We start from the raw sequence: 24,912 nt of genomic DNA, 5'->3' as shown, positions 1-24,912 counted from the left end.
CCATGCATCTGTTGCCTTGTCCTTCTATACAGTATGAAATCATGAATTTGGGAGGTGCTCTTGAGCATTGGTCAGTTGCTGCAGTGCAAACTGTAGCTAGTGTATACTGCATCACTGTGCTGGGAGTGGATGTTTTAAGGTGGTGAATGGGCTGCCGATCAAGTGGACTGCTTTGTCCTGGATGAGTTTCTTGGTGTTGCTGCAGCTGCACCCACCCAGGGAAGTGGAGTGTATTCAATCACTCCTGACTGCTTTTGTAGGTGTAAGTGAAGAGGTGTGCCACCCAACATTCCTTTGGGATCCTGTGCAGCTGGCTTTTCAATGTAAAAACTGCACATGCACAGTATTTTGAATGGCCTGTGCATCCCCCTTCAGGGGGGTGCATGGCGCACAAAAAATTAGAACATTGTTGCCACCCACCACAATACCCAGCCTCTGACCTGTTCTGGTAGGCGCACCATTATGTGGCTGGTCCAATTGAGGTTTCTGGTCAATGCCAACCCAGGATGTTGATGTGATTCAAAGATGGTAGTGCCATTTAATGTCAAGGAGAGGTGGTTAGACTTTCTCTGATGCAACGTGGAGGCAGGAACATGAACAGTAACAGATGGCCAATGAAGGCAGTGTGGTGGAGAATGAAGTTTTGTTTCTCATTGATTCTTGGAAGGATGCTGTTCCTACTCTAGTCAGCTGATCTCAGTAGGGTTAATAATTGAGTGCTAAAATTTGCCTCACTGTGGTTTGGGGGGGGTGGGGGTGGCGGTAGGAGTGGTTTCTGCTGGGAAAATGCAGGTGACTAGATGTTTGATAAGCATTTGTTTCAACTTGACTGTATTGTCTTTTGCCCTCTGTCCCAACTAATAGGCTCGTGTGAACAATGGTACGGGACAGCTGCTGGTGCCTGTGAAATCATACCCCAGTAATAGTTGACCCCTTCAGATGAGGCAGTTGGCTAAACATGTGCAAAACACTGATATTTTGGCTTTCTGCTGTTGGTAACCCTCATCCTATGCAAAATTTAGTGTATTTAAAAGAAGTGAGTAGTCTCAGATCCAATGATACTGTGAAAATGACATGACTAATTGTTCACAATGGGGCAGCACTTAACCTTGTGACAGCCCCAACATGAATCCTTAATCATGTATGACATTGTCAAATCAAAGGCACTTAAAATATGTGGTATAAACTCAATGGCCATTAATTTGAGTGAAATGAAATTTGATAATGTCTGTCAAGATTACCATTTTGTGAAGGCAGGGTCTTGGGTCTGAAGTAATAAACAGCAGTATTACAGGCCAACGTGTGCCTCTACAATGAGGGAAGACCTGCAGAGACAGTTGCAAACAAACAGCCAGTGAATGTTTTGTTTCAGCATGAAAGCCATACAAGTGCAGAAGAATAAATTGGACTGCACAACTCTAGTCATGTTTCAATATTTAGTACAATTAACAAAAATTGTAGCTAAACTTCTGTGAAAGCTGCAAAATCCCTCCACTGTGGCTCAGTCTGTAGCACACTCGCCTGAGTCAGAAGTTGTGGGTTCAAACCCGATTCCAGGAGATTTGAATTGAAAATCCAGACTGACACTCCAAAGCTGCTGCGTTTCCAAAACAACCGTGACTACACTTTAAAGTACTTTTAGCTGTAACGTGCTTTGGGAAGTCCTGAGGTTGTAGAAGGTACTATATAAATGCAAGTTCTCTTTTCTTTCATACAATTTGTACGCTCAGGTGGATTCATATTGCCTCCATAGCATATCAACGTAAATCCTTGACACTGGCCAGTGGCTCCTGGGTTCTCTAGCCCGAGATGGCCTGTTGCAGCCTGCTGTGGTTCTGCCAGGATAGACTGGCCCAGCTGGCTTACAGGACTTCCATGGGGCTGGGGCTTATTACTTCCACTGATCTGCGGGAGTGCAGAAGATGAATGACTCCTTGAAAGCCTCTATCCACCGATCTGTCCAAAGTGGATGTCTACCTCTCAACAACTTACTATGTTAAAGGCTCTACATAAATGTAAAACATCTCCAGGTGCTTCACACGAGCGTTAACTGACCAAATTTGACATTGAGCCACATAGCGATATTAGGACAGGTGAGGTAAGTTTTAAGGAGGAAAGAGGTGCGGAGGCTTGAGGAGGGAATTCCAGAGCTTGGGGGGCCTAGGCAGCTAATGGCATAGTTGCCAATGGTGGAACGATGAAAATCTCCAAAGGAAAAACTTGCATTTATATAGTGCCTTTCATGACCACCAGATGCCCCAAAGCGCTTTACAGCCAATGAAGTACATTTTTTGAAGTGGAGTCACTGTTGTAATGTAGGAAACGCAGCAGCCAATTTACACACCAAGTTCCCACAAACAGCAATGTGATAATGGCCAGATAATCTGTTTAGTGATGTTGGTTGAGGGATAAATATTGACCAGGACACCGGACATAACTCCCCTGCTCCTCTTTGAAATAGTGCCATGGGATCTTTTATGTCCACCTGAGAGCACAGGGCCTCTGTTTCGAAGGGATAATTACTAGTCCTAGCCCTTTTTGGGCTACCCTAGATCAGGTGTATTCCCCAGATGTTCACCTTCAACTAAAGTTAAAGATAGCCAAATTCTATAAGATGCTTAAATGGGTCTAAAGGTTCAGACTATCTCTACCTAAAGGAAAGGAACAACATGAAGATGTTACCGTCCTTTGGATAGCACTTTTAATAAGTTTAACTAGACTGTAACCTTCTGGCTGTTATGAGGGTCTGGCAACGCGCCCCCCCCCCCCCCAGAATTCTGCAACTCCTTACAAAAGAGTGTACAGAAATTAAGTTTGCGAGTTTGATACAGAAATACTCTTGACAATTCTAAAAATATATAGATTTATTTAAGAGCCGACATACAGTTAACAGCTTGAGTCAATCGCAACTTTAACAGTTCAAAATACAAATAGCTTGCATTTATTTTTCTCAGAGATCCTTATTCTCAAATTTTATCTTCGTACATTTTTTACATTTCTTATTCTTAATTCTAATCCAGAATATCCACCAAAATCAAATTAAAAGTACCTTGATCCCTGAGACTGAGTTTAAAAACTTAGAGCATGCCTCTGAAGTTGAGAATCATTTTGCCCCTTTCCAGCGACTTCTGACTGTCTATCTGAAAAGCTCTATTTTTATCCCTTTTTTTAGTGGTTTATCCTTTGAAGTTTTCTGCTGATGTAAGCTAATTATCTCTAGTCATCATCCTGTTGACTTTTCTCTATACTTACTGCCAATTCAACTGTTAGCTTGCAGACTTCTGTGTTGTTTAGGTGTTTCAAAAACATATAAAACACAATATGACAGTAGTATTTATTTGATGCCATTCTTGTCAAAGGCCTTCCAGTCAATTCTAAATATTGGCTTAACTGGTTATTAGCAGACATTGTGACTTCTATGTGTTCCAAGTTCAACACAAACACAATCTGATTGCTTGGTGTCACCTATTGAAGTCATAACTTCAAAGTGTTCTGTTGGTATCATATTTACAACATGTAAATTAAAGACACTTCAACTAGGGTGTTTGTTTTCCTAGCCATCTTAGTTGGTTATATTATATTGTGGTGTGGAGATGCCGGAGTTGGACTGGGGTGGACAAATGTAAGAAGTCACACAACACCAGGTTATAGTCCAACAGCTTTATTTGAAATCACAAGCTTTCGGAGCGCTGCTCCTTCTTCAGGTGAAGTGGAGAAATGCATAAAGACACAGCTTATATAGTCAGAGAATCATGTCAGATGTTTACAGGTAACCTTTCCAACTGCCATTTATCACACCTCGGCAGAGAGATAATCACAGCAGTGAATGGTGTCCAAACAGGTCAGGCAGGGAAACATTACATCAAAGAACAATGAGGTGGGGTCACAAGGGGTCAAATATTGCAGATGCTGGGGTCTGTATGAAAAACAAAAAAACAGACAAAAAACATTGATTTCCAGCCAAAAAAAAAAAATGTTTTTTGTCTTTTTGTTTTTCATACAGACCCCAGCATCTGCAATATTTGACCCCTTGTGACCTCACCTCATTGTTCTTTGATGTAATGTTTCCCTGACTGACCTGTTTGGACACCATTCACACCTTTGACTGCTGTGATTATCTCTCTGCCGAGGTGTGATAAATGGCAGTTGGAAAGGTTACCTGTAAACATCTGACATGATTCTCTGACTATATAAGCTGTGTCTTTATGCATTTCTCCACTTCACCTGAAGAAGGAGCAGCGCTCCGAAAGCTTGTGATTTCAAATAAAGCTGTTGGACTATAACCTGGTGTTGTGTGACTTCTTACATATTATATTGTGTTTCCTGTTTCATTTGATGTTACTTTTACAAAGGCACATGTTTTTTTTAAATTCTGTGTTCCTGTTCAAACACTTTACTTGGGTCATTCCATTGTGTTTCTCCTAAACTCCAGGCCTTCTGGAAGTGCCAAACTGCTATTTCAATAGGGCCATTGTTTTAGTATTTTTAACCAATTCCCATTTCAAAAGCTTGTGGTGTTTACAACTTTTGTGTTATCAAACCATCCCATCTCAGGAGCCTGTTTGCACAGCTTCTGTCGTTGAGACTTTAGATTTTTAAACCCAGTATAACATGTATTAATAAAATCAGAATTCTGTTCATATGATGGTGTATTTTTCTGAAATATGGCTTATTCCTTCACAGGTTTAATGTCTCCTGAAAGATGGCGCACCTCTGCCAGTGCAGCACTTCCCTAAGTACTGCACTGGAGTGCCAGCCTAGGTTTTTGTGCTCCAGTCTCTGGAGTGGGACTTGAAACCCATCACCTTCTGACTCCGAGGCAAGAGTGCTACTAACTGAGGCACAGTTACCACAAAGTGGATGTAGCCTTTCCAAGGAAAGCATTTGCCTTTTCAAGGCAGTGCACTTCGTAGGGGCAGTAGAACGAGGCAGAACACACTCCATGTCTGAGTAACCCTATAGGTGCAAACCAACTCCTGTCCACACTGAGGCTATGGTGAGATATCACAGACTGGGAGAGTTTCATAAAGACTTATGGCCTGAGGGGAAACCGACGATTGGAATACCCTGTCCTCACAATCCTCTATCCCCGAGAAAGAGTTGGATGTGCTGCTTATCCCTGCAGCTGAGTTACTGTACCAGCTGTGACCTCAAGGGCGAGAGCTGATAAGTGGAGAAGAACAATTCATTCAAAAAGGGGATGAAGAAATATGGGAACAGGGCGGGTAAAGGTGGTTGGGCCCAGGTGGTGGGTAAGCGCGCGACTTGGTTGGGCCGAATTTTCCTGTTGTAACTTTGATGTAAAAACATTTCCCCCAATCTCCGGGAGCATTCTGCCAGCAACAGCTTTCACTTCCCAGTTTGCAGGTGACGCCCATGTTGTGACTCAAAGGCTCTGTTTGGTGACTCATAATCGCGCGCGGGTTTGAGTGGCAGCCGGACGACTGTAACAATCTGAGGGCGAGTGTGGCCGGCATCCTGCAAGGTAAAGGGAGGCGGGTTGTGAGCGGCTCCCGGCTGTGTGTGCAGTACAGGCCGCTCTCCGGCCAGCATTGTTGCAATGTTTCCCTTTCATTGTCCCGGGATGTTCTGCAATTGTCCATTCCCGGGGCGCGTTCCAGTGTGTACCGGAAGCCGGCGGCTCCTCTTGTTTATGCAACTACACTGAAAGATGAAATAAAAGCCAGACTCTTACAGAGGCGCTGCACAGCAACTTCACCCTCTCTGGAATCGTTGAACAAGTCAGTACGGGCAGGGCAGAGCAGAGCAGTCTTGCGTATTTCAGTTATCGCTGCAGAGAATGCTTTGAAAGTTTTTAAAAAGACCAAGCAATAACGGACAAAGAGTGGAGCACGTGTTCACGGGGGTGTACAATGAAGAGCTGCTGTTCAGGTTAAAAGGGGACCATCGATTTACGTTAACAGCCTTGTGGAGGCACCTCCGCCGGAATTTGCGGTGGGTAAAATGTTATTACCTGCTTGAAACTGACCGCACTTTCAGGATCTAGCGCATGCGCATGCTGACGCGGAAATCCTGAAGTTGCTGTCAGTCATTCACTGCTCCGACATTGGCTGCGATGTGGCCCCATTCCCCAAAACTTTACATTGAAAATCCTTGTCCTTGTCTACACATCCCTTCACTTCACCCTATCTTTGCAATCTCCTTCAACTCAATAACCCCCACACAAATGCTCTGTTTCTCTGACACCTGGTCTTCTGTGCAACCATTGATGGGGGCATTTTAAGGCATCTTGGTCCTAATCTTTGGAACTCTCTAAATCCCTCCACTTCTCTTAACATCTTATAAACTTTATCCAAACACATCTCGTCAACTAAGCCTTAATAATCCTAATCTACCCTTGGCTCGGAGTCTATTTATTTGACTGTTGTTCCTCAATAAGAACTTGGGAGGGAGGGAATCCAGAAAAAAAAAAAATTGAGTTTGTAGGTATAATTGCTGGAGGTGGGGGTGGGATGAAATCCAGATCTGTCAAATCTCTTTTTGATTTCCAAATGTAACCTATTTTAATATATTTCATTATAATGAAAAGTGAATGGGACTTTAAATGACTTTCAACCTTTCACTTTTTAGATCACATCTCAAATCCAAAGTTGACAGCTTTCACAAGTATTACATTTAACTCTCACAGTGAATATGTAGGAAAGAATAAAGAGAAGAACTTGTATTAATTTAGTGCCTTTCATGTCACCCAAAGTGCTTCACAGCAAATTAATTACTTTTGAAGTGTAGTTACTGCTGTGTTTGCCTCTATAATTACAGCTGATTTTCATACAGTATGGTCCCACAAACAGCAAATAAGATAAAGGACCAGTTAACCAGTTTTGGTGGTGTTGGTTAACCTAGTCTGCATTGTAAAAAGAGTTCACATTTGGATCTTGGAATTATATTTTCATTAGTAAAATGTAATCTACATGAACAATGGTATTGACTGGAAAGGTTACTTAGTTAACTCTTAGGCTACTGCAGGTTTAAGGAGACTGGTCTTTCTGACTTGACTAGTTGTTTTACAGTTCACACATAATGACACAGGATGAATACCAATATTACAGTAATAAATCTACCTGATTACTAGGCTGTTTTATTACTGTAATATTAACCCCACACCACTAAAATTAACACCTAAAAACACTTTTGTATAAAAATACTGCTACTTTAGAGTACAATATAAAAATATTAGTGCTGTTTTTAAAGAATCAATGTCTTTTTTTGTTGCAGATAGTGAATTCATCACTGATTTACATGGAAGGGTTTGTTTTACCCTAGATGACACCCAATTGGAATGGCGCCCTTCAAACTGAAATTATTTGGCTTGTTGTACTTTGTACAGGGAATGCCCTATGGATTACAGTCCAGTTTATTACCAATTTACCTCAGAACTGTTGGACTTTCATTTACCAAAATTAGTTTGACCAAATTATTGTATTTTCCATGGCTACTCAAGATACTCTGGGCTCCATTGGTGGATCAATATGGGACAAAGCAGAAGTGGCTGCTGGCTAGCATGTTTGGACTGTTTTTATGTTGTTTAATAATGTCTGGACTGCCTCCAAAGACGGATTTCCTAGCTATGGCCATCATCTTGCTGCTAATGAATGTCTTCGCTTCAGTTCAAGATATTGCTGTTGATGGCATAGCAGTTCGATTGCTCAGCAATGAGGAAGTTGGCTACGGCAACACAATCCAGGTTGTGGGTTATAAAGTGGGCTCTCTTGTTTCAGGAGCAGGGCTTTTGATAGTGATGGACCAGATAGGCTGGGAAATGCTTTTTATAATGTTCTCTACTGTCTATGTTGTAGCTATAATTTGTACCTGTTTCACTCCTGAACTTGAAAGAACCTCTGAAACAGAAACTAGGTTGCCTGTGCTGAATCCCCGTGAAATATTGGGAGAAGTACTTCGAGTGCCTGGAACAGTTTGGACTCTAATTTATGTCATCATTTACAAATTAGGTGAGTCTATCTTATATAATTATGAATAGATAATGATTGTTAAAATTAACTCTCAGTGATTAGTGTATTTGTTGTTTTACCCCATTCTTTTTTTCCAATTCTACTAAAATTCTTGTTTATCCTTCAGTTTTCAGTTCTGAAGTAAGGTTCTGCCAAAAAACGTAACTTATATTTTCTCGCTGCAGGTGCTGATTGACCTGTTGTGTATTTCCAGTATTTTCTGTTTTTGTTATGTCAGAAAACCTTTTGGATGCAATCTTGTCAAATTTTAATTCAGTCAAAAATGTTTACACATAGTTGGCTTATATTATTGTGCTGTAATATTGTCTTAATTTATACAACACTTGTCTTGTGTAACTGCAGGTTAATATCTATGCAACTGATGCAATGTACTTGGTGTTGTACTTCCGCCTGTTGGTCAAAATTAAATCGACAACCTTTTTCACTTAAGTCTAGGATAAGGTCTCTTGAAAAAGATATTGAGAGCAACTAAGTGAACCATGGCTCAGTAATGGTAGTTCATCTGAGTCTAGTGCGCTCAGACTCCAGATCGTGGCTACGTTAGAGCTGAAAGATAAAATAGGCTATGTGAAATGTGCAAATCCATGAAAATCAGAATAACATGTTGGATCAGCTACAGTCCTATACTTTTAGTTCCTCTGCTGTTTGGTTTTAATTATCAGGGAGTGATAATTTTGCTATATATGGTTGAAATTGTTTTGGAAAAAAAGAATGGAAATGTTGGTGCACTTCGTAAGTGTTGTCACATTTGATACTTCTAGTATGGCCCTATGCAATTTCTGTTTTTCAACATAACATTGCTCTTTTAACAATACATATAGCATTCTAGCTTCTAAAACACCTGCTCCCAGATTGGATTGGAAATAATGCTCATTTTGTGTTCCAGTGAATATGGGTGTTACAAATTTTAAGTCTGTCTTAGACATATTCTAAGGTTCAGCGTCACTGGTTCTTCCTGTAAATGGTAGTTTTATCCCTTAAGATGGGAAGTTCACTTGTACTGTCTAGTATAGAGTCTTGCAATGGTGTGACTCAGGGATAATAACAATAAGCTCTCCTTGTTATATCAACTGGATATTCGTAGTTCACTTCTCCAATCTTCTGGGAGGCGGACTTACTAAAACTTTAGTGCGGCAAGACAAGATTTGAGTCATTAAGTTGCTTTATTTTACAGTCAGTAAGTGAAAAAAGAGTAACGGGTAGCATATCTCACCTTACTTTAACTTAATCTCAGTGCCTCCTTGTAATAAAGAAAATCATGAACCTTGCCACACTGTCTTTGTTAGTGGCCTAGGTATCACTTGTTTTTGGTTAGCCCTATCCATTGACAGGCTTATTATGGGCTCTCTTCTTGAGGGAGACTGAACTAGGCCCTTATCTTACTCTCTCAGCAAAACTTACCAACTGAACTCCCTCGTGTTTCCCCATTCTTTTTTCAATCACTGAAATTGAAAGAGTGACATTGGACCTCTTTACTGTCCAGTGATTGGTCAGTGGAGCTGCCAATTAAACCAGCTATCACCCATGCTCAGCTGTGGGCTCCTTGAAACTAGCTCCTGTGAGCTCAAAAGGATAAGACATTCCAATCCCTAATGTGTGAATGTTTACTGGGATATTGTTACAAACCTTTATTGTCTCAGGCATTCTAGATAGACACTTTGGTGACTTAATGATCCACATTCCCAGCATAAGAACGTAAGAAATAGGAGCAGGAGTAGGCCATTTGCCCCTTCGAGCCTGCTCCACCATTGAATACAATCATGGTTGATCTTCTACCTCATCTCCACTTTCCTGAACAATCTCCATATCCCTTGATTCCCTTAATATTCAAAAATCTATCGATCTCTGTCTTGAATATACTCAACAACTGAGCCTCCACAGCCCTCTGGGGTAGAGAATTCCAAAGGTTCAACGCCCTCTGAGTGAAGAAATTTCTCCTCATCTCGGTCCTAAATGGCCGCCCCTTATTCTGAGACTGTGACCCCTGGTTCTAGACTCCCCAGCCAGGGGAAACATCCTCCCTGCATCTACCCTGTCAAGCCCTGTAAGAATTTTGTTTGTTTCAATGAGATCACCTCTCATCCTTCTAAACTCGAGAGAATATAGGTCTAGTCTACTCAATCTGTCCTTGTAGGACAATCCCCCATCCCAGGAACCAGTCTGGTGAACCTTCGTTGCACTCCCTCTATGGCAAGTATTACTTGTATTAATACAAGTATTACTATTACTTCCTTAGGTAAGGAGACCAAAACTGTACACAATACTCCAGGTGTGGTCTCACCAGGGCCCTATATAATTGCAGTAAGACAGCTTTACTCTTATACTCAAATCCTCTTGTAATAAAGGCCAACATACCATTTGCTTTCCTAATTGCTTGCTGTACCTGCATGTTAACTTTCAGTGATTCGTGTACAAGGACAACCAGGTCCCTCTGAACACCAACATTTCCCAATCTCTTACCATTTAAAAAATACCCTGCTTTTCTATTTTTCCTACCAAAGTGGATAACTTCATATTTCTTCACATTATATTCCATTTGCCATGTTCTTACCCACTCACTTAGCCTGTCTATATCCCCTTGAAGCTTCCTTGCATCCTCCTCACAACTTACATTCCCACCCAGCTTTGTATCATCTGCAAACTTGGATATATTACATTTGGTCCCCCTCATCCAAATCATTGATATAGATTGTGAATAGCTGAGGCCCAAGCACTGATCCTTGTGGTACCCCACTAGTTACAGCCTGAAAATGACCCGTTTATTCCTACTCACTGTTTTTGTCCGTTAACCAATCCTCAATCCATACTAGTATATTACCTCCAATTCCATGAGCCCTAATTTTGTTTAATAGCCTCTTGTGTGGCACCTTATCGAATGCCTTCTGAAAATCCAAATATACCACATCCACTGGTTCCCCCTCATCTATTCTGCTAGTTACAACCTCAAAAAACTCTAATAGATTTGTCAAGCACGATCTCCCTTTCATAAATCCGTGTTGACTCTGCCCAATCCTATTATTATTTTCTAAGTGCCCTGTTACCACGTTCTTAAAAATAGATTCTAGCATTTTCCCTACTACTGATGTCAGGCTAACTGGTCTGTAGTTCCCTGTTTTCTCTCTCCCTCCTTTCTTAAATAGTAGGCTTACATTTGCTACCTTCCAATCCGTGGGAAACGTTCTAGAATCTATGGAATTTTGGAAAATGACAACCAATGAATCCATTATCTCTATAGCCAGCTCTAGTGGTTAGCACTGTTGCCTCACAGCGCCAGGGACCCGGGTTCAAATCCGGCCTCGGGTGACTGTCTGTGTGGAGTTTGCACATTCTCCCTGTGTTTGAGTGGGTTTCCTCCGGGTGCTCCGGTTTCCTCCCACAGTCCAAAGATGTGCGGGTTAGGTTGATTGACCATGATCAAAATTGGCCCTTAGTGTTAGGGGGGATTAAATACGTGGGGTTACGGGGATAGGGCTTGGGTGGGATGGCTGTCGGTGTAGGGACCGGGTGCTAGGGTTTGGATGATCAGCCATGATCTCATTAAATGGCAGAGCAGGCTCGAGGGGCCGAATGGCCTACTCCTGCTCCTATCTTCTATGTTTCTTTCAAAACCCTAGGATATAGGCCATGAGGTCCAGGGAATCTATCGGCTTTCAGTCCCATTAATTTCTTCAGTACTACTTTTTTACTAATACTAATATCTTTCAGTTCCTCATTCTCACTACACCCTTGGTTGTCCACTATTTCCGGCAAGTTTTTTGCGTCTTCTTGCGTGAAGACGGACACAGAGGCCACGATTTTCTCAGCGGTGTCGGGATGGTGGCGTGAGAGCTGGTTTCCAGCCCCGATCCCAGCTGCAGTCGCTCTGTCAAAGGGACTTTCCCTTGATTGGCCTTGTTAAGCCTGCCCTGCGGGCTTCGCGGCCAATTAACAGGAAGCGGGTCTGATGACGTCATTTGATGAAGCATCATCAGCTGGTTTCCTTAAAGGGACCATGGCCACATTGAGTTTGACAGTTGTTCTGTCAGTGTTTGACAGCATTGAGGTGCTGCAAACACTGACACGCACCACACAAAGTTGGATGCTTGCACCCAGGCTCTCCAATGACTCCCTCCATATGCTTATGGAGTGAGTCACAGCACGCAGAGAGGTTCTCTTCCCTTCCAAGGGTGGAAGAGACCTCCCCAGGACACCAACGCAGCCTGGTTGCACATTGCACAGGAGGGCAAACGCAGGGATATCGTCAGGGGTCTCTGGCTGCAGTGGCGCCAACCTTTCAATGATCTCAGTGGATTACAAAACGTTACTGCAAAGCCACACTCAAACTCACCCTGCTGTGCTATGCAACACATCCCTATCACTCTGCCTTCCATACTCACACCAACTTACCTTACACCTCCACCCAACCCTCTCTGTCTACATTATCACTTCCCCATCTCACTTGCCACCCCTCACACTCGCCCTCATCCTACTGCAAGCATACCAACTAACAACACACAAGTGTAGGCACTTCAGAGGTTTAGTCAATGTCCATGTGAAGTTTCTGGTAATGTGTTGTCATACAGTGAAATCTATATTTTCAACACTGCCCCTTTTTGGACAGATTTGTGTGCACCTTGAGAAGTGTCTTACTGAGTTCCAGTAAATGTTGAGACATAACTCCCCCCCCCCACCCCCCGTTATAGTGATGAGTGTGCATGGAATGGCTTGGACATTAAAGAGATGCTTAACAGTGCTGGTGTGGGATGGTGTCAACCTGGCGCATCATGTGGCAGCCAGGGTTTACAGGGTCAAGTGAAATAAATCTGGCCATGATGATGCCATCGATAGCCTACCGGGCAGCAATGTTGTCGGGGGCTGAAGCCCTGTGTCCTGTGCAGCATCAGGTGATGGCGGAGAAGGTTGGTGATGTTGTTGGTGATGTTGGTGTGCCTGGTGATATTGATGTTGGTGCTGATCATGGAAGGAGTCAGAGGACCAAGCTCTGATTTTTTTCAAGGCCACCGATGTTGCTGCAATAGATGGCAGCTGCAGGTGAGATGACAGAAGCGATCTGTCAATGGTGAGAGAGGTTGTTCCAAAGAGGTGCCACTGGACATACGGTTGCCTCTATACACTTGCAAGCTAAAGAAATCTCTATATTTATTACAAATACAGTAACCAACAGTTTCTGCGCTCTGAAACTGACCATTTGCAGCATGGCATCCTTTACACCACTTCTGCAGCTGGCAGCTTATCAGATACATCAGAGCAGACTCAACACACCCCAGGGTGAGCTGGTGTGTTCCCCGAGCAGCGGGTAATCCGTGGGGGAGCACGACAAATTGAAAAGAAGCCTCAAAATACCATTAAATTGGTTCTTAACAAGCCATTTAATGAGCTCAATTGTCTCCCCCGCTGCTTGGTGTTGGGTCAGTTCTGCGCAGACAGACCCGACATCTGAGACTCGCATGGAGGCGGGTTGACAGCGGGTTTCCTACCCGGTGTCAATCTTTGCTATTTTGACAGCGGACCCTTCTTCAAACCCGCCCGCTGAGCGCCGGCAAAATTTCGGCCGAAGTATTTGTTTAATTTTTCTGCCATTTCCTTAATCCCCATTATAACTTCTCCTGTCTCAGCCTGTAAGGGACCCACATTTACTTTCGCTAATTTTTTACTTTTTACATATCTATAGAAGCTTTTACAGCCTTTTTATGTCTCTCGCTAGTTTACGCTCATATTCTGTTTTCCCTTTCTTTATCAAATTCTTGGTCCTCCTTTGCTGAATTCTAAAATCCTCCCAATCCTCAGGCTTGCTACTCTTTTGGCAGCATTATAAGCCTCTTTGATCTAATACTATCTTTAACTTCTCTTGTTAGCCACGGTTGGACCACTTTTCCTGTGGGGTTTTTGTGCCTTAAAGGAATGTATATTTGTTGCAAGTTATGTATTAATTCTTTAAATGCTAGCCATTGCTTGTCCACTGTCATACCTTTTAATGTAGTTTCCCAATCTACCTTAGCTAACTCGCCCCTCATACCTACATAGTTTGCTTTGTTTAGATTTAAGACCCTAGTTTCGGATTTAACTATGTCACTTTCAAACTCAATATAAAATTCATATTATGGTCACTCTTCCCTAAAGGCCCCTGTACTACAAGAATATTAATTAACCCTTTCTCGTTGCACAATACTAGATCTAACATAGCCTGTTCCCTAGTTTGTTCCTCAACATACTGATTGAGAAAACTATCTTGTATACATTCCATGAATTTGTCCTCCACACTATTACTGCAAATTTGGTTTGTCCAGTCTGTATGTAGATTAAAGTCCCCCATGATTACTGTATTACCCTTGTTACATGCGCCTCTAATTTCCTGATTTATACTCTGCCCTACATTACAACTACTGTTTGGGGGCCTATGAACAACTCCCACCAATGTTTTCTGCCCCTTGCTGTTTCTTAGCTCCACCCAAACTGATTCTACTTCTTGATTTTCAGAGCTAAGATCCTTTCTCTCTACTGTCTTTATCCCACTCTTTATTATCAGGGCTACCCCTCCCCCGGTTCCATTTTTGCCTATCCCTTCCAAAAGTTAAGTATCCTGGAATATTTAGTTTCCAACCGTGGCCATTTTGCAACCACTTCTCTGTTATGGCTATTAGACCAAACCTATTAATTTTTATCTGCGCTATTAATTCATCTATTTTGTTGCGAATGCTTTGCACATTCAGATATAGTGCCCTTAGCTTTGAAATATTTCTCTTTTTCCCTGATGTCACCTTAGTCACTGATGCCCTGTTACCTTTGTTACTCCCTCTCTCCCTTCCTGACCCACTCTGCTTATTTTTACCCAAAACTCTGCTCTGCTCTAGAGCCATGACATTTCTCTCACTGCTTTTAAATTTACTCTTTCCTGAATCCTCCCGCCCCCCCCCCCTTCATTAGTTTAAAGTCCTGTCTACTGCCCTAGTTATTCGGTTCGCCAGGACACTGGTCCCAGCCTGGTTTAAGTGGAGCCCGTCCCAACGGAACAGCTCTCTCTTTCCCCAGTACTGGTGCCAGTGCCCCATGAACTGAAACTCCTTCCTCCCACACCACTCTTTGAGCCACGCATTTAAACCTCTAATCTGTTTGTTCCTATGCCAATTTGCGCGTGGCTCAGGTAACAATCCAGAGATTATTACCTTTGAGGTCCTGCTTTTTAATTTTGATCCTGGTTCCTCAAACTCCCTCAGCAGAACCTCCTGCCTAGTTCTAACTATGTTGTTGGTTCCTATATGGACCACGACAACTGGATCCTCCCCCTCCCACTCAAGTTCTCTCCAGCCGCGAGGAGATGTCTTTAACCCTGGCAGGCAACACAACCTTCGGAACTCTCGGTCACGGCTACAGAGAACAGTATCTATACCCCTGACTATACTGTCCCCTACCACAACTACACTCCCTTTCAGTCCCCCCACTTGAATGGCCTCCTGCACCATGGTGCCATGGTTAGCATGCTTATCCATCCTACAGGCTTTTCCTTCATCCACACAGGCAGCAAAAACCTCATACCTGTTGGACAAGGGCAAAGGCTGAGGCTCCTCCAGCACTGCACCTGGGGTCCCCTTACCTGCCTGAGTTGCAGTCATACCCTCCTGTCCCTGACCACTAACCAGACCTGTACCACTACCTAACCTAAGGGGTGTGACTGCCTCCTGGATCAAAGTGTCCAGGTAACTCTCCCTCTCCCTGATGCCCTGCAATGTCTGCACCTCAGACCCCAGCTCAACAACTCTGAGCTGAAGTTCCTCAAGATGCAGGCACTTACTGCAAACGTGATTGTCTGGGATCACAATGCTCTCCACAAACTCCCACATGCTGCAGGTGTGGCACATTGCCTGCACTGCCATCCCTATATGACTTTGTTTTATTTAATTTAATGTAATTAAATTTGTAATTAGATAACTTAGTTTACAGTGTAGTTTCTTGACTACTTACTTGATCTAGATTAGGTTATGGGTACTGAAATTAAGTAAATCTTGAGGCTAAAGGGATCAAGGGATATGGGGAGAAGGCAGGGACAGGGTACTGAATTTGGATGATCAGCCATGATCTCATTGAATGGCGGAGCAGGCTCGAAGGGCCGAATGGCCTACTCCTGCTCCAATCTTCTATGTTTCTATGTAACACAAAGCACTACAAGTAGCGTAGGCAAAAAGCAACAACTCCTTCCCCCTCTTCTCCGAATTCCCACTCTTTCCAAATTCCCAAACAAAGCACTCTGTTCAAGTCCACTCCGTTTAATCCCGCTCTGTGCAGACCGCTGTGGCTGTTCTGCGAATCTGACTCCTTGAGACCACAACTTAACTTAAATGTAATATCTGTCTATCTATATACAGATATAGATTCATTGTAATTAGTTTCCATTTTAAATGTGGACATAAGAATTGATATTGGAAGTATAAAAATAAGGACAGAATTTATGACTTTAAAATGGTAACTGAATTACATCAGCATGTCTGGTCTAATTACCCCCGCCTTTCAACACCATTCCCCTGAAAACTATACTTGGTTTTGAGTCCCTGTGTACAACTAGTAATGTATTAAAAAACTTATGGCTGCGCACGCTTCCTGTCTAACAAAACCGAACCAAAATGTATTCTAACTGATGAGGTGCAGCGAGATTAAGGGATCAATATTCTTGTTTTTTTTTAATTATTCCAGCTTTGTTTCAGAAAGATTTGTCAAATTTCTACTTCATCAATTAATTATGGTTTTCTGTTTTCTAATTTTCAACTTCTGTTACCTCACCAATCATACTGCACAAAAAAACTTCTCTGCTCCAAAAAATTCTCATCACATTCCACCAAAAAAACCCTTCCCAGTCAGATTACAACAAAAAATTCATCTCAATCCCTGTGATAGACCAAACATGTCAGTTCCTTATCCACCTCGCTGTATTCACCTATAAATAAAATTTATCACCTAATACATCTAAAAAATATTCAACAGTAGAGAAAAAAATCACAGCCGCACGCATCCTGTTTTTCCAATTGCTCCAATGCTTTTTCCTTACACACCCTGACACACCCTGTCAAGGCTCGTGAACATCCCGGGTCTCAGGTACACCCTCCCCCACATGTTCATAGCTCACCCAGTTGAGTCACGACTTGAGCAATGCATGCCAGAAAATGCATACACACAAAGATCTCACTCCCTCTACTGGTTAGCTGCCTTTGGCACTTGTGAAAATTAATTAAGTATGAAGAGTGTTTCCTGTTAAATTATTAGGGGGAAGGAATTTTAAAAATGATACAGTACAACACTGGCTTCATGCAAAGCTGTCTGGGCATCACTCACTACAGGGCAATTAGGAGTAGAAATCCTGGCTGATTCCCCCACCCCTAACCTAAAGATGCTAAGTCAAATTGTACACCCAAACTACTACTGCTACTGTTGAAAATAGTTAACAGGATTGAATTTGGCACCTTCCTGACTTAGAATGGCTCATTTTCACAATTGAACCATTAGAGGAACTGGATTTTGTTGGTTTTAGAAATTCATTTTCTGACGTAATTGTCGTTAACAATGTTAGTACTTTACTGATCTTGAGACAATAACAGTATTTTCAGAATTGTTAAATTTTTTGAAACATCAACAACTTGTATTTATATAGCTCTTTTAATGTAGTAAAATGTCCCAAGCAATGTTCCCACTCATTTTTTTGGGGTGTGTGGCTCCTTCAATTTTCCACACATGCATGGTTTTCCCCAGTGTTAAGTCGGCAAGCGATCTGCGCGGGACCTCCAGACAGTTGCGCGGCAACGTGGCCACGCAGTTTAACGGGAACTTTGGCCCCAAGGCACTTCACAGGAACCTTATCAAACAAAATTTGCCACCGAGCCACATAAGGTGATATTAGGACAGGTGGTCAAAGAGGTAGATTTTAAGGAGTGTCTTAAAGGAAGAGAGAGAGGCGGAGAGGTTTAGGGAGGGAATTCTAGTGCTTAGGGCCTAGGCAGCTGAAGGCATGCTGCCAATGGTGGAGTGATTAAAATCGTGGATACACAAGAGGCCAGCATTTAAGGAGCCCAGAGAACTCAGAGAGTTGTAGGGCTGGAGGAGATTACAGAGATGGGGCGGGGCGAGGCCATGGAGGGATTTGAAAACAAGGATGAGAATTTTAAAATTGAGTCATTGCTGGGCTGGGTTAGTCAGCGAGCACAGGGGTGATGGGTGAATGGGACTTGGTGCGAGTTAGGATATGGTCAGTAGAGTTTTGGATGAGCTCAAGTTTACGGAGAAAACTGTAAATTAATAATGAAAAGGAATGAACTGTGCTTGCTGTGGCATTCCCTCTGGTGGGACAGCAGATTCGTGGCTTTGTTTATGAGGTGTGTGCATCTGCTCCCTCTGGTGTTATACTTTTGATTTAATTTTGTCAGTAATCAGGTATGAAGCTCCCTCTGGTGGAATGTGTGAGAAATAGATGTTGATGGGCAGGAATTTGGTATTAATGAAGATAGTTCCAGATTCTAATTTCATAATATTTCAGGATTCCAGTTGCTGATCTGATGGTCATAGGTGGATATAAAAAAAAGCTATTGATCTTGTCTGTCATAAGTTTGTCATGCAACAGTAATTCAGACTAAACAGGATTTAACTGTGTACATGCACTTTTGAGTTTCTGTCCTGCATGTGTAGGGGTCTACACCATTATCAATGCTGTAGAGGATGTTAAGTGGTGGGAGTTATAAGCTGTCATGGATGAGTATCCTCAAATTGCAGCGCCCTTCAAAGACATCAGGCAGCTTTCAGGATACCCATTGGATTAGTCAGCAATAAGGTAAAGGCATAACTTTCTTTTCATTGCTTCATTCCAAATTTACAAATCAAAAGGGAACAGCAGTAACACAAAACCAAAAAAGTATACTTTAACCAAATACAAACAAGGAAAATATGAAAAAGCAGTGCATAATAATTGACTTTCCTTAGCTCAGGCTGAAGCCTCCATGTAGACTGGTGATTGACCATTTTTTGTCTTTCACTAAAGGCAGCACTTTTATACCCATTTTCTGACATTAAAATAGTGTTTACAGTAATACCATGACTACAATATTCTTACAGCTTCTGCTTTGTACTAAGTGTCCAAAATTATTTGAGATCAGGTCCATGATCATGTCTTATAGCAAACTCGAGAAATGTCAATGTATATTCAAGAATAAGTTCTGTATTTTAAGGAGCCAGCCCAAATGTTCAAAATAATACGAAGAGTGCTCTTGATTCAACCCTCCCAACCTAAAATAATTTTAACTTCAACATATATTACTGTCTTTTTATACGTCTCTCCAAAAGTAGTGCTGTACAAGACTAGCAGTCAAAGTAGCAATAAAACAGAAAATGCTGGAAACACTAAGCTGGTCAGGCAGCATCTGTGGAGAGAGAAGCAGAGTTAACGTTTCAGGTCGATGACCTTTCATCAGAACTGAAAGATGTCATTTAATCACTTTCATCCTATCACAGACCGCTCCCTTTTATTATTTTCCTGCACCGCCCCCCCCCCCCCCCCACTCTGGGTTTCCACTTGCTTAAAAGCTGTTCATTTCTAACATCTTCCAGTTCTGATGAAAGGCCCTCGACCTGAAATGTTAAATCTATTACTCCGCAGATGCTGCCCGACCTGTGGAGTGTTTCTAGTATTTTCTGTTTTTATTTCAGATTTCCAGCTTCCACAGTATTATGCTTTTATTCTGGAGTCAAAAGTACCATGTAGGATCAGAGGTTCTACTTCTGTCAGGTGAGTACAGCAGTCTATAATTTGTTGGGGGGGGGTGCTATACATTCCTAACACAATGGCAGGATGGGTGGTGAATCTCAATTTTGTGATCATTAATACAGTTTCTGTAACTTGATGTATCCTATTTTGTTTAAGAACAAACCATGTTTCTGAGGCTGTTTTTGTTTTGTTCATTTCTTCACTCTAAGTTACATTCAAATCACAGTTTCTAAGCATATTGTTGGGCAGAGATGGGGAGATTAACACTGCATTTACACATGCTACATTCACCTTTAGGATGGGATGTTAAATTAAGGCTCTGTATGCTTGTTGGATGCAAAAGATCCCGAGAGTTAACATAAACACATAAGAAATAGGAGCAGGAATAGGCCACTTGGCCCCTCGAGCCTGCTCCGCCATTCAATAAGATCATGGCTGATCTTGGGCTCAAAGCCACTTCCTTGCCCACTCCCCATAACCCTTCATTCCCTTATCTTGCAAAAATCTGTCTATCTCCACCTTAAATGTATTTAATGACCCAGCCTCCACAGCTCTCTGTGGCAGAGAATTCCACAGATTTACAACCTGTAAATTCCTCCTCATCTCAGTTCTAAAAGGGCGACCCTTTATTCTGAAACTATGCCCCCGAGTTCTAGATTTCCCCACAAGGGGAAACATCCTCTCAGCATCTACCTTGTCGAGCCCCCTCAGTATCTTATGTTTCAATAAGATCACCTCTCATTCTTCTAAATTCCAATGAGTATAGGCCCAACCTGCTCAACCTTTCTTCATAAGTCAACCCCCTCATCTCTGGAATCAACCTAGTGAATTATCTCTGAACTGCCTCCAATGCAAGTATATCCTTCCTTAAATAAGGAGACCAAAACTGTAGACCAAGGTGTGGTCTCACCAATACCCTGTACAGTTGTAGCAGGACTTCCCTGCTTTTATACTCCAACTCCCTTGCAATAAAGGCCACCATTCCATTTGCCTTTTTGATTACTTGCTGTACCTGCATGCTAACTTTTTGTGTTTCATGCAGAAGGACCCCCATTCCCTCTGTACTGTAGCATTTTGTAATCTCTCTCCATTTAAATAATAATTTGCTTTTTTATTTTTCCTGCCAAAGTGGATAACCTCGCATTTTCCCACATTATACTCCATCTGCCAAATGTTTGCCCACTCACTTAGCCTGTCTATATCCCTTTGCAGATTGTTTGAGTCCTCTGCACAACTTGCTTTCCCACCCACCTTTGTATCATCTGCAAACTTGACTACATTACACTCGGTCCCTTCATCCAAGTCATTAATGTAGATTGTAAATAGTTGAGGCCCCAGCACCGATCCCTGTGGCATCCCACTAGTTACCGTTTGCTAACTGGAAAATGACCCATTTATCCCGACTCTTTGCTTTCTGTTAGTTAGCCAATTCTCTATCCGTGAGCTCTTATCTTATGCAGTAACCTTTTATGTGGCACCTTATCGAATGTCTTCTGAAAATCTAAATAGACCACATCCACTGGCTCACCATTATCTACCCTGCTCATGACATCCTCAAATTTGTTAAACATGATTTCCCTTTCATAAAACCATGCTGACTCTGCTTGACTGCATTATGATTTTCCAAATGCCCTGCTACTGCTTCCTTATAGAAACATAGAAGATAGGAGCAGGAGTAGGCCATTCGGCCCCTCGAGCCTGCTCCGCCATTCAATGAGATCATGGCTGATCATCCAAATTCAGTACCCTGTCCCTGCCTTCTCCCCATATCCCTTGATCCCTTTAGCCTCAAGAAATATATCCAACTCTTTCTTGAATATATTTAATGAACTGGCCTCCACCGCCCTCTGTGGCAGAGAATTCCACAGGTTCACCACTCTCTGGGTGAAGAAATTCCTCCTCATTTCAGTCCTAAATGGCTTACCCCTTATCCTTAGACTATGTCCCCTGGTTCTGGACTCCCCCGCCATCGGGAACATCCTTCCTGCATCTAGTCTGTCCAGACCTGACAGAATTTTATAGGTTTCGATGAGATCCCCTCTCAATCTTCTAAACTCCAGTGAGTATAAGCCCAATCGACACAATCTCTCCTCATACGTCATTCCTGCCATCCCAGGTATCAGCTTGGTGAATCTTAGCTGCACTCCCTCCATGGCAAGAATGTCCTTCCTCAGGTAAGGTGACCAAAACTGCACACAATACTCAAGGTGTGGTCTCACCAAGGCCCTGTACAACTGTAGCAAGACATCCTTGTTCCTGTACTCGAACCCTCTTGCCACGAAGGCCAACATACCATTTGCCGCCTTAACCGCCTGCTGCACCTGCATGCTTACCTTCAGCGACTGGTGCACAAGAACACCCAGGTCTCGTTGCACTTCCCCTTCTCCCAATCTATTGACATTCAAATAATAATCTGCCTTCCTGTTTTTGCCACCAAAGTGGATAACCTCACATTTATCCACATTATAGTGCATTTGCCATGTTTCTGCCCAATCACCCAACCTGTCCAAATCGTACTGGAGTTTCCCGACATCCTCCTCGCAGCTTACCCTCCCACCCAGCTTTGTGTCATCTGCAAACTTGGAGATATTACATCCAATTCCCTCGTCCAGATCATTAATATATATTGTGAACAGCTGAGGTCCTAGGACCGATCCTTGCGGTACCCCACTAGTCACTGCCTGCCACTCGGAAAACGACCCGTTTATTCCAACTCTTTGCTTTCTGTCTGCCAACCAGTTCTCTATCCAAGTCAATACCTTGCCCCCAATCCCATGTGCCTTAATTTTGCACGCTAATCTCTTATGTGGGACCTTATCGAAATCCTTCTGAAAGTCCAAATACACCACATCCACTGGTTCTCCCTTTTCCCAACGACAGATGTTAGGCTAACTGGTCTATGTTTCTATGTAAGGGACTATCCAAAATTGTCACTTTTTTTTTCAGCATGCGCAACACATCTTCACAGAGTGATGACCTGTGTAATAAAAGGACAACTAGTTCCTCCTTCCAATTACTTGAAACCCAAATCAGTCAACTGATTTAAAATCACTATGTCAAATAGTAAGGCTTTTTGAGTTATCCATAAGTCCTAACTGAGGACTGGGCCTTCCTAACTCTGTTCAGCTGCTCAGAAACTGTGATTTTTTTTCCTCTATGAATGCTGTGCTCATCAAGTTAGTGCGGGGGAATGAAACACAATCCAATTTTTAGCACCCAGTGTTAGAATACTAACTTCCAGGTCAGGTGTAAAAGAAAGATATATTGCGCCTTTCACATTCTCAAAGTGCTTCACAGCCAATTAATTACTTTTGAAGCGTAGTCACTGATGTTACGTAGGAAAACATGCTAACCAATCTGCACACAGCAAGATCCCACAAAGAGTAATGAGGTAAAGGACCAGTTAATCTATTTTTGGTGAATGTTGGTTGAGGGATGACAATTGGCCATGATATTGGAGAACGAGGGAGACAGAAAGCAGGAAACATAGAAGATAGGAGCAGAGTAGGCCAGTCGGCCCCTCGAGCCTGCTCCGCCATTCAATGAGATCATGGCTGAACATCCAAACTCAATACCCTGTCCCTGCCTTCTCCCCATTTCCCTTGATCCCTTTAGCCTTAAGAAATATATCTAACTCCTTCTTGAATATATTTAATGAATTGGCCTCAACTGCCTTCCGTGGTAGAGAATTCACAGGTTCACCACTCTCTGGGTGAAGAAATTCCTTCTCATCTCTGTCCTAAATGGCTTACCCCTTATCCTTAGACTGTGACCCCTGGTTCTGGACTCCCCCACCATCGGGAACATCCTTCCTGCATCTAGTCTGTCTAGTCCTGTTGGAATTTTATACGTTTCAATGAGATCCCCTCTCATTCTTCTAAACTCCAGCAAGTATAAGCCCTAAACTCCAGCAAGTATAAGCCCAATCGACCCAATCTCTCCTCATATCCTGCCATCCCAGGTATCAGTCCGGTGAATCTTCGCAGCACTCCCTCCGTGGCAAGAACATCCTTCCTCAGATAAGGTGACCAAAACTGCACACAATACTCAAGATGTGGTCTCACCAAGGCCCTGTACAACTGCAGCAAGACATCCTTGTTCCTGTACTTGAACCCTCTCGCTACGAAAGCCAACATACCATTTGCATTCTTAACCGCCTGCTGCACCTGCATGCTTACCTTCAGCGACTGGTGCACAAGGACACCCAGGTCTCGCTGCACTTCCCCTTCTCCCAATCTATTGCCATTCAGATAATCTGCCTTCCTTTTTTTGCCACCAAAGTTGATAACCTCGCATTTATCCACATTATACTGCATCTGCCATGCATCTGCCCAATCACCCAACCTGTCCAAATCATACTGGAGTTTCTCAGCATCCTCCTCACAGCACACACGCCCACCCAGCTTTGTGTCATCTGCAAACTTGGAGATATTACATCTAATTCCTTCATCTAGATCATTAATATATTTTGTGAATAGCTGGGGTCCTAGGACCGATCATTGCGGTACCCCACTAGTCACTGCCTGCCACTCGGAAAAAGACCCGTTTATTCCAACTCTTTGCTTCCTGTCTACCAACTAGTTCTCCAAGTCAGTACCTTGCCCCCAATCCCATGTGCCTTAACTTTACATGCTAATCTCTTATGCGGGACCTTATCGAAAGCCTTCTGAAAGTCCAAATACACCACATCCACTGGTTCTCCCTTATCTATTTTACCAGTTACATCCTCAAAAAATTCCAGTAGATTAGTCGAGTACAATTTACCTTTTGTAAATCCATGTTGACTTTGTCCGATCCTGTCACTGTTTTCCAAGTGCTCTGCTATTACATCTTTTATAATGGACTCTAGCATTTTCCCCACTGCCGATGTCAGGCTTACTGGTCTATAATTCCCCATTTTCTCTCTACCACCTTTTTTGAATAGTGGGGTAACATTAGCTACCCTCCAATCCATGGGAACTGCTAGAATCTATAGAATTTTGGAAGATGACCAGCAATGCATCTACTATTTCTAGGGCCACTTCCTTAAGTACCCTAGGATGTAGATTATCAGGCCCTGGGGATTTATCGGCCTTCAATCCCGTCAATTTCCCTAACACCATTTCCCTACAAATACTGATTTCTTTCAGTTCCTCCCTCTCATTAGACCCTATGTTCCCTGACATCTCTGGGAGGTTATTTGTG

The 24,912-nt window shown here is 42.7% G+C and overlaps 1 protein-coding gene across 3 annotated transcripts in view; it reads left to right on the top strand.

The window, feature by feature from the left end:
* The first annotated feature begins 4,236 nt into the window (after positions 1-4,236).
* The window catches only part of slc33a2 (solute carrier family 33 member 2), a 123,947-nt gene continuing 103,271 nt past the window's right edge, over positions 4,237-24,912 (top strand). For 2 of the 3 annotated variants that reach the window (XR_015078186.1, XM_085986256.1), the window contains exons 1-2: positions 4,237-5,955; positions 7,237-7,970. Coding sequence is in view for 2 of the 3 variants with exons in the window: in XM_085986256.1 (XP_085842382.1) it covers positions 7,301-7,970 (670 nt within the window). In the remaining variant the exon portion in view is untranslated. The remainder of the gene's footprint in view (positions 5,956-7,236; positions 7,971-24,912) is intronic. The other variant, XM_085986267.1, reaches the window with a different exon arrangement.

Source organism: Somniosus microcephalus, chromosome 1 (genome assembly GCF_052327205.1).
Source record: "Somniosus microcephalus isolate GS21.2 chromosome 1, FLI_Smic_1.0, whole genome shotgun sequence".
Classification (NCBI taxonomy): Eukaryota; Metazoa; Chordata; class Chondrichthyes; order Squaliformes; family Somniosidae; genus Somniosus; species Somniosus microcephalus.
Note: the sequence above shows the minus strand (reverse complement) of the source record. Positions and strands in the feature narration are given on the sequence as shown.